At 43.1% G+C, this 19,119-nt stretch overlaps 1 protein-coding gene across 1 annotated transcript in view; it reads left to right on the top strand.

Annotated features, from left to right (window-relative positions):
- The first annotated feature begins 19,113 nt into the window (after positions 1-19,113).
- LOC139694171 (nose resistant to fluoxetine protein 6-like) overlaps positions 19,114-19,119 on the top strand; it is a 48,517-nt gene continuing 48,511 nt past the window's right edge. Inside the window, exon 1 of the mRNA XM_071592601.1 lies at positions 19,114-19,119. Coding sequence (XP_071448702.1) covers positions 19,114-19,119 — 6 coding nt within the window.

The raw sequence follows: 19,119 nt of genomic DNA, 5'->3' as shown, positions 1-19,119 counted from the left end.
TAGGTTTTTTGAGGACTATAAAAGAATTAATAAAAATGCTTGATTTTTAACTATCCACCATTAAATAAATAGCATATTTCCCAAAATTTGAGGGAATAAACCCTGTCGCTTAGGTTGACAATGAAAAAAGTGAATCATATTTTTCATATCTTCCATTGTTTTCTTTTCTCTACGAGTGCATGGGACAACGGGTGCGCGATACTTAGAGTAGTATCAGGTACAAACATTCATGCTGCACCAACATTACGAAAAACGATCGTTATTAGTAACCGTTGCCATACTTTCAATCAAAAAAATCTTGCTTTGACCCTCTTAAGCAGTAATGTGGCGAAATGGTGATTGCGTGCGCAAATGAAATTTTCTCCCCACCTTCCATTATCTTTTGGTCTTGGAGTCAACTCGGCGTAATCTCTTAGGAGGCCGACCCAAGCTTCCATCTTCTTATTAGGAAAGAGCCTTCAATTTGGCACGAAGAATTTCCCTTTATTTTCAGTTCCTTCCCGAAAAATTTCATTTCCCACGCATTAAATTAATTGGTATCTCATTATCTTTTCGGGGATCAAAGATCTGCCAGGCGATCAAAGAGCTACTGTCATATTCCTGTATTTTACAGTGTTATCAAAATTCTGTTTACTGCCCATCATGGAATATATTCTATATTGAAGAAAATAGGAATATATTGGAGAGGCAGGAGGCTAATCCGCAACCTGTACATGTCTCGGACTGCCCAGATGCGAGTGGGGAACGGGGAGTCCGGTTGGGCAGTGTTAGGAAGGGGTGTAAGGCAGGGTTGCCCATTATCACCGTTGCTGTTCAACCTCTATGCAGAGGAAATGATTAAAGAGGCATGGGAAGAACTGGAGGTAGGAATGAAAGTGGGCGGGGAATTCGTAAAATCAGTTAGGTTTGCCGATGACCAAGCTTTAGTTTGTCCGTCAGCCAAGGGGCTGCAAGCATTGCTGAGTGAATTGGAAATTCAGTGCGACAGGTATGGGATGAGAATCAATATTAATGAAACAAAGGTAATGCAATTCTCTAGAAAGAAAAAAGGCTAAGCTAAACATTAAAATAGGAGGGCCAAAACTAGAGCAGGTAGAACAGTTTACGTATCTCGGAAGTGTTTTGGACCAAAATGGTCAAAGTAGTATGGACATAAGAAGAAGCATTGCGCTAGGCAAAGAGGCTTTCACAAGGAGGAGGGAGTTGATGAGAGGAGTATTGACTAATAATCTAAAGGAAAGGTTCGTTAAGACTTTGGTATGTAGCGTATTAATGCTCGGTGCCGAAAAATCGTCACTAAAGAAGGACGATAGGCGCAGATTGGAGGAGGCTTTTGAAATGTGGGTGTGAAGAAGAATGGAGAAAGCTAGATGGACAGAAAGGAAAACAAATGAGGAAGTTCTGGCTATGGTGGGTAAGTAGAGGGGACTGTTGAGAGAAATCATTAGGAGGAAGGAAAAATGGATGAAGGGCGTATTGATTGACAGTTTGATGTTAAAGGCTCCGATAAAGGGAAGAATTTAAACAAGGTACGAGGGAGTGATTTCCACATTTTTCGGGCTGCGTCCGCGTATGTCGTTTAAAAGTACAACAGTTTCGCCAGCTATCCTGCTGGCGTCCTCAGGTCAAGGATGATGATCCTTGACCTGAGGACGCCAGCAGGATAGCTGGCGAAACTGTTGTACTTTTAAACGACATACGCGGACGCAGCCCGAAAAATGTGGAAATCACCTACTCATCGCCGCGGAAACCTTCGAACGAACAAGGTACGAGGGAATTTAAACGGTAAAAGAGGAAAGGGGATGAATAGGATAGGGATGTTGGACGGGATGAGGGGAACAAAGAAGTATACGGAGACATTTATTTGGTAGCTTGTGTCCATCCAAAACCCACTTTAACCAGAAGAATACCTATAGTAATAATCAAATTTCTGTTCAATTCCCTGAATATCTAGGGAACCTATTCTCATTGATGTTTTCTCCGTATATTTTTTTCGAATATTTCCATTTTCCCCTTATCCACGGATGTCTCTTTTTTTCCTAACCAAAGTTTCATACCCCTGTTGCCTTTGCTTTCGCGTATTTTTTAAGTCCCATCCACTGTTGAGTTTATGTAAGTAACTAAGTAACTTCTTGTTTAATGCAAATAAGCGAAATGTGAATCAGCCAGCCAATAGGATTCGGCGTCTAGTGGAGGCTCTCTCCTAAGCAATAGGTTAAGTAAGAAAACGGGACTGGAAAGGCATTCTTCTGCGAATCAGTACCCTCCTGGACGTTTTGAAATTTAATACTCAAAAGACCTGGAAAAAGTATGAAGTTAACGGAGAAAATAAAACTCCAAGCTAGCCGATCCATCGTCAATGATTTTCCTGGCCATTGTAAATCATATTAAATGAGAAACATGTTTAATATCCGCCAATTATTTCATCGTCAAGGGAAGCGAATTCTCAGTTCTTTGACCACTGACCGGAAGGAAATCAATCCGCCACGTCATCAGCAATTTAATGTCTACTTGCGGAAGACTCGTGAAAATATTTTTCAGCTCTGAAAATCTTAACATGAGGTAACTTACATAATCCACGAGTTTGTCAAAGATCCTCCGTATAATAACCAACTTCGAGGACCAAGGTGTGTGTGGCGATATTCAGGCGCTAGCCCTAATCATGTTCACTTAAAATATCGGAAATATTGTCTTGTTTCGTGTTAGAGTAAGCTTTCCTTCGCAAACGTGCAACCCTCATAATTCGGGCAAAGAATTTATTTCAATTTAAGTGATTCATCAGCAATATTTAAAGTTCTGTGGAAATTGAAGAGACCATATCTTGAGTGAGGTGAAATCCCGCGATGCGAATGTAACCTTCACTTCAGCGAACATCGTCCGCGGATTAACTCTCCCTCGCGAATGATACTCGCGCAGAAGGCCTCCAAAGGAGATCAGTGTCCACGGGTGGATTCTTCCCAGTGGGGAGCCGGAGGAGACTGCTTGGGCGGACCCTTTTCGGATGGCCCTCCGGTGGTGGACTCGGGTCACACCCCCCGGAGCCCCTTCGCCTTCCCGCCGTCACGGATCACGGGTGCACGTTTCGCTATGCTCGACGACTCCGTCTCCCCCCTCCCTCCCCCGCCGCGTTCATCTTCCTTTGATCACATCTTCGCAGAAGAGTCGTCACCACAGCACCCGTTACCTTGGTGATGGTGCATATGTTCTGTCTTCTGGCGCGTCCTCTCGTGCGTGGTGGCTTGGTACATCAACGCACATCCCCGCTGCCCTCTTTACCTCTTCGATTTTCCCTCGCTATTGATTTTGTCATCTTCTGGCATCTCCTCTGCCTTCTTCCAGCTTTTCTTTTAATCACTCCCTCCAAAACTCCGAGAAGACTACGTCCCTGTCTGCCTATGGCCCAATCACATCACTCTTCCTCTTTTTTACAGCCTATAATTGCTTTCTGCGCCAAATCAAGTCCTACCATCCATTGGTCATCACCCTCTACCTATTAGTCTGCATTCTCTGCCGTGACCGCAGTTCAAACGGCTTCAGTGTTTTTTCCTGCCTTTTAAATGCGTGCCCATGCCCCCGCCCCATATAATGCCCACAAACAAATGTTTCGTGGCTATTTTCCACGATTCTCAGTCTAAGGCCCCAATTATAACCGCTTCATCGTATTGAGAGTCCCCTTAGCTAAATGATAAAGCCCAACTTCGAAACCTAGGTCATGACCTTTATAAAGTGCATTCTGGAATTACTAAGTCACTTATTTCATTTCAAACTCACGTTACCTAATTTATATCCAAGTTACACCTGATAAAAACTGCATTATCCAGCTTCCTAAGCCCAAGTAATTTTTTACCGGAGCTGATGGTTGATGCCATATCAAATGTCCACAAATCTGCTTCCTTTCTTGCACATTATCGTACTTTTCATATGCCTTGAATTAATCTTGATTCCAAACTCGCAAAACGAACGTGATATGACGTACCCCCTCTCCTTCTTTGTCGAAGAAACTCGTTCCCAAAGCTGATTTGAAACTTAACATAAAAAAATCAAGTAAACGCTACTAAGAGCTTAACTTCGACGTGTCCAAGCAAAAGCCTGCCGCTGCACGAAAGGTTGAATCCAGTCTCTTCACGGATGCTTTTCGGCTTCTGAGTGAGGGAATCATTTTCTTGAAACGTATTCGCTTTCCACTTCTGAACCTTTGTCTATGTATTCTCTCCGCTCCTCTCTTTTACTTTTAACTTTGTCTCCTTGCTCAATGTTTGATGCTACGTACATGAATCCTCACCCGCGACTTGGGAACAATGGCCACTTGATGACATCCCCCGATAAGCAAGGTCCCGAATAGACTTTTGGACATGGCGAGCCCTCGACCCTTGGCGTTCGTTCGTGCACGCAACAGTGATGCTCGTGCAACGTGACTTCAGTATCTGTGCGCGTCTTTAGGATGCCCGGCTCTCCGCTTTCAACCGCAGTTTCCCGTCACGATCTCCCGAGGAACCGCGCGTGTCGATCGACAGCGTGGCCTCGCCTTGTTTTGGTCGGGGGACCCGGGGCTTCGGGAGTTCAAGCGCCCCTCCATGTCCGTGCCCTCGGTGCCTGCTCCCATCCGGCCCAAGCGTCAGAGCGCTGGCGGTGCTTCTGCCGGGCGGCCCTGAGCTCCACTGGCGTGGGTCGCTTGCGTGCGACGAGGTCAAGAGGGCGATCTGCATCGCCACCGCCCGCCCGTCCGCCTCCAGAAGTCGGAACCCTTCAACCGCCTGCCCCTTCGACGTCGGGGGCAGGCCTTCGGAAGGACTTCTGTGACATGGTCCAACCACCTCGCTTGTTCCTTGGGACGGATGACATTGACCGAAGCAGTCCGACCGGTACTCATGAGCACCAAGTTATGGATATGCATGTGGAGAATTGACCCATTTTTGGGCAATGAACTTCAGGACAACTTTTATGCGGATCGTTCACATGTAAGTGTGAGACTGTCGCAGTATTGCAATCAGCGTGTTTGTGCACATGATATTGACTCGGACACAATATCGGATTGGTGCTTGGAATGGGGATTAGCCATTAACATAGGTAAATGCGCAGTACTACAAATATTGAGCAGCGAAAGTAATGAGCAGGACATAAATTATGAAATAGAGGGTTGAGAGCTATATATATATATATATATATATATATATATATATATATATATATATATATATATATATATATATATAAATTATATATATAAATGCGGGAAAATATGCGGATCCGTTTTAAAGAAACTCGGCTTCATTCAACGGGTGTCGGGTAAATGTAATCAGAAAGTAAAAGGGAGGTGTTATTTCGCTCTAGTTAGGTCACATTTGGAAAATGCCGCCAGTATTTGGGATCCTGAGGAGAAAACTTGGCAAAAATAATTAGATAAAATGTAGAAAAAATCCGCTAGATTCGTTAAAAATTGTTATGATAAGAACACAAAATTGGCAGGTCTCTTTTTAGAGGTTTTTACGATTAGAGGATTAAGGCTGGGAGCCACTTGAAATACAAAGAGAACAGGCGCGACTAAAGACTCTCAGAAAGGTTCAGGACAAACGTGTTTACCGATGACACTAAAGGAATTATAATGGCCCCACACTGCTTAGGTAGATCAGGCCACAAAGATAAAATAAGGTAAATAGATTCCAGTACATATAAGTATAAATACTCAATCTTTCCCCGAACAATCAGAAATCATGACAGCAAGAAACCGAAGCCACTCTAGAAATACTAAAAACATTCGATTTACAAGTCCGGAAAAGATTCAACGCTGTCCAGACATAAGGAATATTCGTAGGCCCATGTTTATGTCATGAGAAAACAAATTTGCACTTTTCAACGGATTTCTGGAAAAATACAAATATGTTTTTCACATAATGACGATTCCCTTTCCTCGTTTGCCCAACATTCTCCCCTCCATTACAGTCTTCAACTTCCCACTGCCGGTCGATACCTCCTTCATCCATTTCTCCTGCCTCCATAGGATTTCTCCCAACAAATCCCTCTCTTCGCCCGCCATACCAAGTACTTCCTCATTTGTTTTCTTCTCGGTCCATTTCACCTTTTCCATTCTTCTCCACACCCACATTTCCAAAGTCTCCAGTCTACGTCTATCCTCCTGCTTCAATGACCACGTTTCCGCGCCGTACATAGCTACGCTTCATATCAAAGTTTTTACGAGTCTTTTCTTAAAATCCTTACTCAACGTCCCTGTCATCAACTTCCTCCTCCTTGTGAAAGCCTCTTTGCCTAGCGCAATTCTTCTCCTTACGTCCCTACTACTTTGACCGTGTCGGTCCAAAACACTTCCAAGATACGTAAACTGTTCTACCTGCTCTAGTTTTTGCCCTCCTATTTTCATGTTTAGCTTAGCACTGAATTTCCAATTCACTCAGCAATGCTTGCAACCCCTTGGCTGACTGACAAACTAGAGCTTGTTCACCACCAGACCTAACTGATTTAACGGAATCCCCGCCCACTTTCATTCCTACCTCCAGTTCTTCCCATGCCTCTTTAATCATTTCCTCTGCATACAGGTTGAACAGTAACGGTGATAATGGGTAACCCTTCCTTACACTTCTTCCTAACACGGCCCATCCGGACTCCCCGTTCCCCACCCGCACCTGAGCAGTCTGACACATGTACAGGTTGCGGATTAGCCTCCTTTCCCTCCAATCTATTCCTATTTTCTGCAATATACTCATTAGTTTTTCCCAATTCACACTATCAAACGCTTTTTCGAAATCTACGAAACAGGCAAATACCTGTTGTATTCTATATTCCTCTCGATTAATAATCTCATTACTGCAATGGCATCACGCGTACCTCTCCCCTTCCTAAACCCAAACATCTTGTAGTCCTCACATAATGTAGCATTTACCTTTTTCGGAAAAGGAACTAAAACTGATCTCACAAAGTCTTCCGGCCAGATTCCTTCCCCATAGTTACTACGAATCAGCCCATAGAGCCTCTTCCTACCACATTTGCCTAAACATTTCAGTAGTTCCGCAGGAATGTTATCCACCCCCACGGCCTTATTTAATTTCATCTGCCTTATTGCCCTTTCTATCTCATCGTCGAGTATACCTAGAGCTAAGCTATCTTTCTCTACGTCATGTTCGTTTTCTAAGTCTAATTTTGTTGGTCTAAGTTCTTAGTATGCAGTTCTTCTATATATTCCTTCTATCTCTCTTGGATCTTTCCTGTGTCAAATATTATCCTACTCGCCTTATCTATATATATATATATATATATATATATATATATATATATATATATATATATATATATATATATATGCTTTCGTAGACGTAACACGGAAGTGCCGAATAGTACAATACACAGTAACACACAATATAGAAACACAAAAAAAGAGAAGAACACTCACACGTTATTTCTTGATATTTCGACGGAAACAATCCGTCTTCCTCTGAAGATATAGAAGTAATGACTGCTGGAGTTGTTGAGGTGAGGGGTGCGAGAGAAAGGGAAGGGGGCCAGGAGAAGGGGAGAACGGGAGGCGAAGGAGGGGTGAGGGTGGGCTTCCACAAAGTAACAATTTTAGGCCACTCCCATCAGTGAACGACATTGAGGCCCGGATGCTGATAGGCCATACAGATGTAAATGAATGCCATTTCAAGTGTTTTTAATTGTATAGGGTTATCGGATGTGGGAAGGGAGGCCAGGACGGAAACATTGTAGCACAGGTTGAAAGGGGTATTATGATGGGAAGCATGTTTAGGGATGGGGAGACCCGCGGACGGGGAGGAGGGATTGCACGAGGCGCGGTGGTTATTAATCCTAATGTTAAGTGGTGTGGAACATTGGCCTATGTAAAATGACGGGCAGAGTTTACAGGTAAGAAGATAAACTACATTCTTGGAAGTGCAAGAGGAATAGGGGAAGGGCGGGAGAGAGTTAAATGGTGGGATGGAGTGGGGTGGAGTGGTGAAAATAGGGCAGGTTTTGCATCTTGCTCGATGACATGGAGTGGGTATGGCTCTGGGGGTGTGGGGGGATTTTGAGAGCGGCCTGGTGGATTTGAGGATATTTGCTAGGTTGGCGGGACGTTTGAAAGTGACAGAGGGGCATTTGGGAAGAAGGTTGGAGGAAGTGTTGTGATTTTTGAGGATGGGGAATAGGTCTTTGAGGATGAATTTGAGAGACTGAATGCCTGGGAAGTAGGTAGTACAGATTGAGAGAGGCTGGGAGTCTGTGGTTGAGGCAGGCTTGGGGGTGTAGGAATGTTTAAGTATTTTTTTATGGAGGAGGGAATCAGGGTATCCTCGTTGGAGGAGGGAGTGGTGAAGGTTGTTAAGGTATTTCTTAAGGGATTCGGGATGGTTGCAAATGCGGTGACCGCGGATAGAGAGGGAGTAAGGGAGGGAGCGCTTGGTATGGGTGGGGTGACAACTGCTGTAATGAAGGTATTGCTGCTTATTAGTGGGTTTGGTGTGAACAGAGGTAAGGAATTTGTTATTGCTGAGGGTAATATTAACATCGAGGAAGGTAATCTGAGAGGATGAAATGGTCGAGGTGAAAGACAGGGATGAGGAATCGTTGAGTTGGGAGATGAAGGAATTGAGGGAATCTATGCTGTGTGGCCATAGTAGAAAGATGTCGTCAATGCATCGGAGCCACAGGAGGGGTTGCAGGGGATAGTTTGAAAGGAAATTCTCTTCTAGGACACCAAGGTGGAGGTTTGCATATGAAGGGCTGAATCTGCTACCCATGGCACAGCCCTTTATCTGGAGGTAATGGTTATTGTTAAAAGAAAAGGAGTTGCGGGTGAGAATGAAATCGGAAAGGTCAATGAGAAAATCGGTACTGGGGATTTGAGGGGTAGGGCGTTTGGAGAGGAAGTAACGTAGGGAAGAGAGGCCTTCTTGGTGAGGAATGCCTCCCGTTCTCCCCTTCTCCTGGCCCCCTTCCCTTTCTCTCGCACCCCTCACCTCAACAACTCCAGCAGTCATTACTTCTATATCTTCAGAGGAAGACGGATTGTTTCCGTCGAAATATCAAGAAATAACGTGTGAGTGTTCTTCTCTTTTTTTGTGTTTCTATATTGTGTGTTACTGTGTATTGTACTATATATATATATATATATATATATATATATATATATATATATATATATATATACATATATATATATACATACATATATATATATATATATATATACACATACATACGAGGTATGTTCAAAAAGTATGGCGAATTTTGTGTTTTTACAAAAATTATTTATTTATTCATGAATATCTATTTCGTCCCCTTCAAAGTAATCCCCATTACATATTATACACTTGTGCCGACGGATTTGTACCTAAAATTCCTTTCTCCTCCCCCATCATGCATAGCTCTTCCTCGTGTGTTTTCCTTTCTGTCCACTGCTCCGCACCCACATTTAAAGAGCCTCCATTCTACGGCTCTCACTTTGCTTCAATGACCACCTTTCCACGCCATAAAACACAAAGCAGAATTTTGGATAAATGAGGGTGCCGAGTTCGATTCCCGGGCAAGGCACTCTGGGCACCTGCAGCTCCACCCAAGCTAACGTGATTTTTCGGGTACCAGGTCTTCCTGGGAAACCATAACCGGCACAGGGAAAGGAACTGGCCCCCCTACCCTGATGTGTGAATTTTCACACGCCGTATAGGGCTTAGTACTGGGTGATCTCAACCATCACCTACTAAACCGACCTTCGGGTTGATTACTGTGTTTATGGTTATGTATTATAACTAAAAAAGAAAGGAAGACTATATTTTTGGCATCGTATTCTTGGTGTTTCACCACCCCTTCCCCACACCCTAGTGGTGGCGAGCGGTCTAGATTGATTTTGTAGAAGCTGAGGGTACCTAGCGGCGTCACCCGGAACCGAATCCAATCCCTGCGATCAGTTGCCCAGAGGTCTACCTGTATGTGCAGGAATACCGTACTCTGAAGTTAAGGAGTTATTTCTGAAGTAATCATTGCATTTGATTCTTAAAAGCACTGAAAATTTAACTCAGCAATATTCTCTCCAGGATTCGGAATCGTAGCCACCAAAGTGAAAAATTTGAACTCAATGGTTGATAATAAATTATTAGAAATGAAGAACAAACTCGAACATAAGGGCCGAATCCCAATGGTATTTAGACCTCAAAAAATTGAAAATAAACTCTATACAAGAGGCATTTAACACCAAAGACATAATACCTTGATCAAAAAGTTCCCGGAATAACCACCGTGTGGCGCTCCCATCGTTCCGATTTGAGTTCTGTTTTTTTTGTTAAATTGGTACATCTGTTGTTGATATTCCCTTTAAATTTAGTGTCATAACTTGACATTTGCAAAAGTTACGGTCGGTTTTCGGTATGTCCATCAGTGCTTCCTGCGATTTTTCCATTACTTCCTCTCGGCTGCTAAAACGCGTTCCCCGTAATGGTTTTTTAACTCGATTGAACAGAAAGAAGTCACAGGGAGCCAAATCAGGTGAATTCGGTGGCTGTTGGATGGTATTTGTTGCATTTTTCGTCAAAAAATTACGAATAATGATAGCACTGTGCGACGGTGCGTTATCATGGTGCAAAATCCACGAGTTTTCTGCCCACATTTCTGGTCTCTTTCGGCGAATTGCTTCACGCAAACGTCTCATAACGCCCAAATAATACTCTTTGTTTACTGTCTGGCCTTCTGGCAAAAATTCATGATGCACTACACCGTTGTAATCCATGACAACCGTCAGCATTGCCTTCTTTTTTGACCGAAAACGACGTGGTTTTTTTGGTCTCGGCTCATTTGGTGAACGCCATTCACTTGCCTGATGTCTGGATTGCGTGTCGTACTCATAAACCCACGTCTCGTCTCCAGTAATGATCCTTTTGATGAATGTGGGATCGGATTCAGCCTCGCAAATCATGTCTTTTGCGACGTCAACACGGTCTCTTTTTTGCATGAAATTGAGGTCTTTTGGCACCAACTTTGCTGCTACACGACGGAAACCCAAATCATTAACCACAATGTCTTGGGCGGATCCATAGGCAATGTTCAAGTCCTCCGCTATTTCTCTGATGGTTAATTTGCGGTTATTGACCAACATTTCTTTTACTTTATCAATTTTTTCACCGACTTTCGATGTCGATGGTCTGCCACTGCGTTCATCATCTTCGATTGACTCACGACCACTTCTGAACCGCTCGTGCCACTGGTAAACGACCGTTTTTTTAGAGAATCGTTGCCGAAACACTTTTCCAACATTTCCAACGTCCGTGCGCCACTAAATCCGTTTTTTACGCAAAATTTAATACAAGTTCGTTGTTGCAAATTTAAATCCATTTCTGCAATTGTAAAAAATCGCCAACACACACAGAGATAGATGTACTCTTGGCTACGTAACTTTTGCAAATGTCAAGTTATGACACTAAGATTTAAAGGGAATATCAACAACAGATGTACCAATTTAACAAAAAAAACATAACTCAAATCGGAACGATGGGAGCGCCACACGGTGGTTATTCCGGGAACTTTTTGTTCAAGGTAGTAGCTGTATATACAATTTTTGGAAATGATTAGAACCATTCATACAATCCTAATCTTTAATATTTTTATCCCATTTTTGCATAAATCTGGCATTAAATTAAACTTAAAAGGTTCTTCTTCGCTGGAAATTATCTTAAGGTCGTTGGTAATGATAAATAATCAGGATGGGTTGGACAGAGTTTGATATTGTCGCCTTGTAAATATTGGTAGTTTTATGAGGTTCAGACGGGGTAAATATTGGGAGGTATTATCAGAGGAATAGAGGTAGGCGTTTAATTTATGAAATTACTTATGAAAACTCTTCAGATGGAAAATGATCAACATTTATAGACCTAGATATGTTAGAGATTGCAGTCACTGCAAAGTGTATATTAGAATCATTGTCATAGGTATGAGCTATAGATAAAAAAAAATATCTGAGTAGATTACATAAAGAGCTTTGAAGAAAGACCTAGATTAATATAAAAGTAGAAAGTCATTGCCTAAAACAGGTAAAAAAGTTCATCAATTTCATATTGGGAAACACTTTACGTAGATTAAAATGAGCAAAATAATTTGCAAGAACAGTATTGCGTGAATTGAAGATATGGTAAAAAGTAGTTGATGGAAGAAATCTTAAGCATGGACGCAATTAAAATATTAGTGTATTCTTTTGGGACTTGGTGTTGTGTGCTTACTGAATTGGTGATGAGGATGGAAGTTAATTGTAGATTCTAGGCCTCTGGGGTTTTGGTATGAAGAAGATAGAAAACACAACGGGTGGGCAAGCAAACGAAGAAGTGCTGGGTAGGAAAACTGGGGAAGTTAGGAAAAGTTACAAGCTTGCCGGGAGATATTCCGAGCCAATAAAAGAGGATGTAGAGAGGGTAGTTTCTGTTGGAGGCCTGAGAGGGAGAGATTTTTTAATGGCTAGAATTCGGTGCTCTCTTGGTGCATGGCTTATGTGATTTCTTTGCTCGTGTCTCATCTGGTCAGCTTGATGAAATAAATGCAATATCAGTGCAAATTGCTGGCGGAGCGTTAATGCAAAGGGTCGTTGGCTGACCCTTCCGCTGTCTGTAGAGGGGATACTGATTAAGCAAGGGGGGGGGAGGAAAAGACTATGCATTTCGTAAAATACTAAGCAGGATAGAATTTAGTACTACGCATGTATCAAGTTCCCCGCAATTGCGTATTTGTTTGAAACCGACCACTGAACGAAAAACTTCTCCTTAGAGGATATTCTAATTACCAAAAAGACGATTGATTCAGCCTCAGAAAAAAATAAGATTCCCTATCATGCAAAGTGTACGTAACCCTGTTTTTTACAGCACGTCAGGCAAAAAATTTCCCCATCTTTCATCTTTTTATCTTTTTTCCTATAGTTTTTCTACATTTTGATGATTATTTCAAATATAAAACCTTTTGTGACATTTGAATTCCTCGACGAGAGTCGATTATTAAATACTGTTACATTTTAGGCGATGCAATTATCCATTTAAATACTTGATCTATTAAAAATGCAAATATTAGTGCGAATTGCTGGCAGTGCGTCGCAATTTCTCGAGTAGTAAATTTATGTTTTTGATGAAAATTGGATGTTTTGTTCATTATTTTAAAGGAGTTTAAAATGAAACAAGTATTTTAAAGCCAAAGCCAAAGTATTTGTCTTCAACAAACACATTATGCAGTCAAACGCACCAACAGGGGGAAATCTTTGTCTCCTGAGTTGGGCAGGCGGACACGAATCACACCTGCTTTTGACCCTTCCATCATTTCCTGAGAGAAGTGGAGAACTTTGCTGAATCCGTCCTCAGAATCATTGCGGTTCAATTGCGAAGGTTATGTTGATCTCGACGAAGGCCGCGTTATGTACTGGAGTGGGCCGCGTTATGTACTGGAGTATTTTTTTCTTCGGCCGAGGAATCGAAGCGAATGGAATAATAAATATCATGAGTAAAGAATAAATTGACTTCTTGCGGCGTCTTATTAGACTGGATATATATTAAATAATATTTCCTTAAGCCGCATTTTTACACCACTGCAAAAGTAAAAATGGAGGGAAATAATGAGATGGGAAATAAATCCTATTGATAGGGACCTAAAAAATCACACGCAGTCACCCTGGCCAGCCCGAAGTGGTTTTGCGAGGAATTTTTTCCCTCTCCAGGGATAGGGTCTGTGCTACGTTAATTGCGTACGTGTTAACTGGGAGGAGATCGAATAGGTGCACGAAGAAATTAATCCACACGCCAGGGATCGACTTTGGGGGAACAATACACTCACCCACACACACTCACTCACTCAGGCATTACGGGAAAGCAATGCCATCACTCGGGAATGTGAAGTGGACAGATGGCGTCGTCAAAATTGAAAATGGGAGGGAATGAAGCCCTTCAGTCAAGAGAGAAACGTATCAGCATCTCCAAATTTATTCGCCCCCACGAGGAAGAGCGGCGGTACGAGTGAACCGGTTTCGCCGCGATGCGGAAGGACCCCCAGCGAAGAGCGCCCACGGGATGGCGAACGTGACTGCTTACGTGCCGAGGGACACTCGAGTCTCCCCCTCGATCGCCACTGACCTCAAAAAAATCCACCAAACGGATTCGGCGCGCCGGTGATGGGCGTGCTTCTTGATTTTCCTCTTCGTGAAGGGCAAGAGCTCCACGCACTCTCGCTCTCTTTGGATCCGGCGGGCCGAGCATCTGGGGAGGGGGGTGGGGGGGTGTTGGGAAGGGGGAAGAGGAATATATCCTTCCCGTCCGGCCGGGAGAGGAGGAGGAACCGGTAGCCGAGCACGATCGCCCCTTTCCGCACTTTGCCATTTGACAGCGACCGGTGTGGACGCAGAGACTAGACGAGAGAGAGACGACCCTCCCCCGCACATTGGTCATCCGTGGACACACAGCACCCGACCGCACCCAAGGGGAGGAGATAGCCACCCGCACACGCGTCGGAGAGGGAGTTTTAATCCAGCGGTAAGTTTCCCACGGGGAATCCATTCGTATTTCAATCGAGGGGCACGTTCTGTCATCATTGATTGCCCCTTGATTCCTTTTCGTTCGACGCGACATTAGGCTCACCGATCAGGTTGACGGTCTTCGCTGTGGACTTTTAGGACAGTTTAGGTGTTAATTGATTAAATGAGAGGGGAGCGCACGTAAAAGGGCACGAGACCTCGTCCCATGGCAGTTAACCTTGGTTTCATCGTGGGATCGGGGTGCGAGGAGTGGCAGGCAACGCACGGAGATGCCATCGCCTGGAGATCTATGAATTTCATATTCCAGAGTGGGCCATGCAATCTATCGCCGGAGCTTTGGCTTAATCCTTTGGCGTCGATTCGAGAGGTCCCTTTAGTCTTGCACCTATTACACCTATCCGTTTCATTTTACATAAAATTCGACGGCAATACGTCAAAGGGTATTTCATCAATTTTTAAATATTGATATTGCGGATGAATTATTTGCAGTTTGGAGATAGGCGAACTGTATTTATATCTGGATGTGGAAAATAATTCATAACGCATCGCAGAATAACCGCGACCGCATGTACATATACTCGGAGCTGATCTACATCTACATAATACCCCGCAAGCCGCCGCAAGGGCGTGTGGCGGGGGGTGTAAGGTCACCAACCGTAAAAAGGAAAAATACCACATGCAAAAAAACAACACGGAAAATTACACCCACAGCAGCGCACACACTCATGCAAAAATCCCTTCATCCAATACTCATGCAAACACATATACCGCAAAACAACTAAAAAACTGCACCCCATGATGCAGCACGAAAGCCATCCTACAACACGGAAGCCAGGACACAACAAGCAAGAAATTGAAACACCACATGAAAATGCACCACGAAACACTCTACCCCCAAAGAGTCTTTAAAAGGCAGGGAATGCGACCCAACGTTGCAGGTAGCAGGAATGCTGATTGGACTGTCAATGTATTAACGGCGAAGTTTAGGATAGTGATGGTTTCATAAAAGTTTCATTTTTTTCGCGATTCGTGAAATTGCTTGTTTTCCTAGAAATCAATTGGATTACAAAATATTGAGAGCCTTTCTGAGAAAGATCTTCCATTCCCTCAAGTGGTCTTTGCTTGCAGGGGGATATATTAATGCTTCGCAAGGTACAAAGGCCGGGATTTTACGATTTTGACCGAATTTAGTTTTTGCAATCAGAAAGTAGTTTAGGTGTAGTTTATAAGTCACGCATAATTTCTTCTGAAAGCATTGTTATCCCTTAGACTTGTTTTCCACGGCTCCTTGTTTAATTTGCGTCGCCAGGTTTCCAACATATTTACATGGACAGAGAGGATTTTAGAAAATTAGCAGTCTTTCGAAAGTTACTCCTTCCTTGTAATTTCCCATTTTTTGCCAATAATCAGTTTGAGGGGGGAGGGGTAGATACTCCACGGCATTTTTACCCTAGTCACCACGTGCAGGTGTTTATATTTATTTAATATAAATCCGCCAACAGCCTTCTTAGCGTTGACATCGGATTTTTTAACGTGAAAATAACAACAAAGACTAATCCAAGCACCCAAGATGAAGGGAAACCCTCCTGGAAAAGAATGAAACCGCGATTTCCGAGTTGGCAGGCAGGACCCTGCCGCAGTCTGCTATGCTTTTGGTTTCTGGATCTGAATCTCAGGAGAGAAAGAAAGAAAACGTCGACATGGGATGGGTCTTACTTACTTAATCGTTATTATTCGGAATGTGAGGAATCCTCATCCCCTTGAAGGGATCGTTCCCGGGCGGGTCGTCCCCCGACCGGGGAACTGAGGAAGCGGGTGGCCAATGACATCGGTTGCATCTCCATTTTGTGCGACTCTGGCGGTTATTCGCACCACTGGAGAAAATGCCCTATACACTAAATACACTGTTTCTTTCCTTTGACAATGAGACTGAAAAAGAAGAGGATTAGACGGCTAAATTTACTCTTCAAGCACCACTTTCATCTCACGTAGCGTATCATTACGTGGCGTTGAGTTCGTCGATGGCGCACGTCACTGAAAAGAGTTTTTAGGTTTGGGGGGACATCGTCTCCGGTTGAATGGAAGTTATATGAAGTTTGAAAGAAATGCATTAGGTCATGGCAAAAAATCATTCAAAGACAAATATTTCGTTCGACAGGTTAGGATGAGGAATTAAAGAAATACAATGAAGTGACGGGAGTGACTTTATAATTCCACACACTTTAGATTTAAAACACGACCTACGTTTCGACGTTTGACGTCACCATAAGGTCTGGTGATGACGTCCACCTAACGATGACATCCAAATCGAAACCTAGGTCGCGTTCTAAATACAGTTTGCGTGGAATTACAAAGTTACTTCCTTCATGTAAATATGTTGTGCGAATTCCATAAATTTACGTCTGAGACAACAAATTTCAGATAAATATAATAAGTGTCAAATGGGTGTGTTCTTAAGTTGGCTTGAGTTTTTGTTCCAAAAAAACTTGCTGGCCTAGCATTTTCTTTATTCTTCACTACACAGTCAATTACTAATACTTTGTCGTTCCTAGTTGTGAAATTTTCTATTCATTAAACCTTTATGGGCCACCGAAGGCGGTCGGTATAAGGATAGGAGTTGACTCCCCTAACTAATGTGTGTTAAATTCACATGTCATGGTGCCAGGTGACCTCTTTTCCCTCACCAATTAGAGCTAACCTTCGGTTTGAATCTTGAAGCTGGCATTCCTCAAACATTTTTTTTTAGTTCTCTGAATTTGAGTGAATTCTACTCGGAATATTTCCCTCTCCATCTCTCTCCGTTTGCTACGAAGAATTTCAGAACGCGGAAACTGATTTTTTTAGCGCCATACAGCTCATGAAAAAACTTCCCTTATTAATGCTCTCCTGTTTTAAGTACTTCATTATCTTAGGATAACAAGAATATTGCGGCGTTTCACCGGGGAGAATGCACCGCAATATTCATCTTTATTTAATTCTCTCTTGCTGGCCAGATGGTTTGAAATAGTGCCACGATGTACAGCATAAAATTTGCTTTTGCTTGAATGGTCGCACAACGATTTTAAATGGGTTAACTTAAGTTTAAAATAAAAATATCGAAGTTCACCAGACAACTCTTTAGGTAAATCCACGACAGAGTCCTTTGTAGCCATTATTTCTGGAATGACATATCATTTCTGCATTAATCTAAACCAACCCTTTTTTCTGAGTGAATAATTCACGTTTGCCCCACGACAGTGTCAAATGCACTTTTTGCATACGAAAGTGCCATCAGGATTTTCCTCTATTAGGAAAAGGATGTATCTTCCATTTCAACTCCTTCAATTCCTTGTAAATTAATTAAATGCGCTAAGTTATATTTCAGTCAACTTTTAAGTACGATATTTACGCGAGTGTAAATTCCGCTCTCGCACCCACCGCGATCTACCCGCTGGCCCCCACGGGAGACGGTGCGAAAGGCGCCGATACTCATGCGACTGTTCCTAAGGTCTAACCCCCACCGGCCACCTCGCTCTTGGCCGCCCCTCTGTCGTGCGGGCTAACGCCCTCGAAGCCACGAGTTACTCGGGTTTCGCGCAATTCATTTCCTGCCTCCCTCCGCCATACTTTCCTTCCCTTGGTTTTTTCCTCGCAGGACATTTCGAAGCATCATCGTGCCTCTGGGCACGAGTAGTTAGCCGACACCCAATCGATAGAGTGAGACTGACCTCAAAATCAATGCCGTTCAGTCGTAAAGTCATTAATGCAATCGTAATACATCTATGCACGCAATGCGAGTTCAATTTGCTGAATTTGGGGCATGGCTGCGAGCAAATGAGTGAATTGGTTGTCGTCTGTATCGCGAGGAGAATTGTGTCATTCAAAGGGTTAAAATACAATTCGTAAGGAAAAACGCAGTGCTGTTTTAATCATAATCTGTTTCCCCGACGCCCAAATTATTGCACTAAATTTTTCACTCAGACCAATTTTTCGCTCTTTTCAAATTAACTTTTATTTAACACGGTCCAGATCACTTGCGCTCGGCGTCTTTGGGTCGAACTCCCTTCCTCTGCCCATCGGCTGCTTCACACCCTCACACGAATCAGATCCCCGGTACCTTCTCTATTTTGTTAACGAAAGAATCAACGGGTGAACTTCTCGCCTGCGATTTTTGTTCGTTTTTTAGCGTTTGTTTCGGTAAATCCGTTGGGTTTCCGTTTCTTCCCTACTTTTTACCACCCAAACCTCTCCATGGAGCTGACTCTTTTACTTCTCATTAAAATATGGGTGGTGAAAGTAGTGCAATTTCGGTTCCCTCCTCACTTTCACCTCTCTTTCAAATGCCACGGCTGCATCTTATTCAGACATACTTGGGAATGGCACAAATGAACTTGGAATTTCGTGTATCACCATCATGTATCCCGTAATTGTGATTATTATTCATGATTACGGCAAATTGAAACGGAAAGAAATGTAATATGTCGTTAAAGCGGCGGAAAAATATAAGGAAAAATGCAGTGAAAAGAGAACCAAGCCCCTTCAATTAAAAGCAGCAAAATGTATAATTTTTAGTGAAGGCGGTGTAGGGGTAGTTTATTCTTCGAGGCTGTGCCAAGCATCTCAATGTAAAATGAGCATGTATGGAG

The sequence above is a fragment of the Hetaerina americana genome, unplaced genomic scaffold (assembly GCF_022747635.1).
Source record: "Hetaerina americana unplaced genomic scaffold, ioHetAmer1.1.p SCAF_5, whole genome shotgun sequence".
NCBI lineage: Eukaryota > Metazoa > Arthropoda > Insecta > Odonata > Calopterygidae > Hetaerina > Hetaerina americana.
This window is presented reverse-complemented; position numbering and strand designations above follow the sequence as displayed.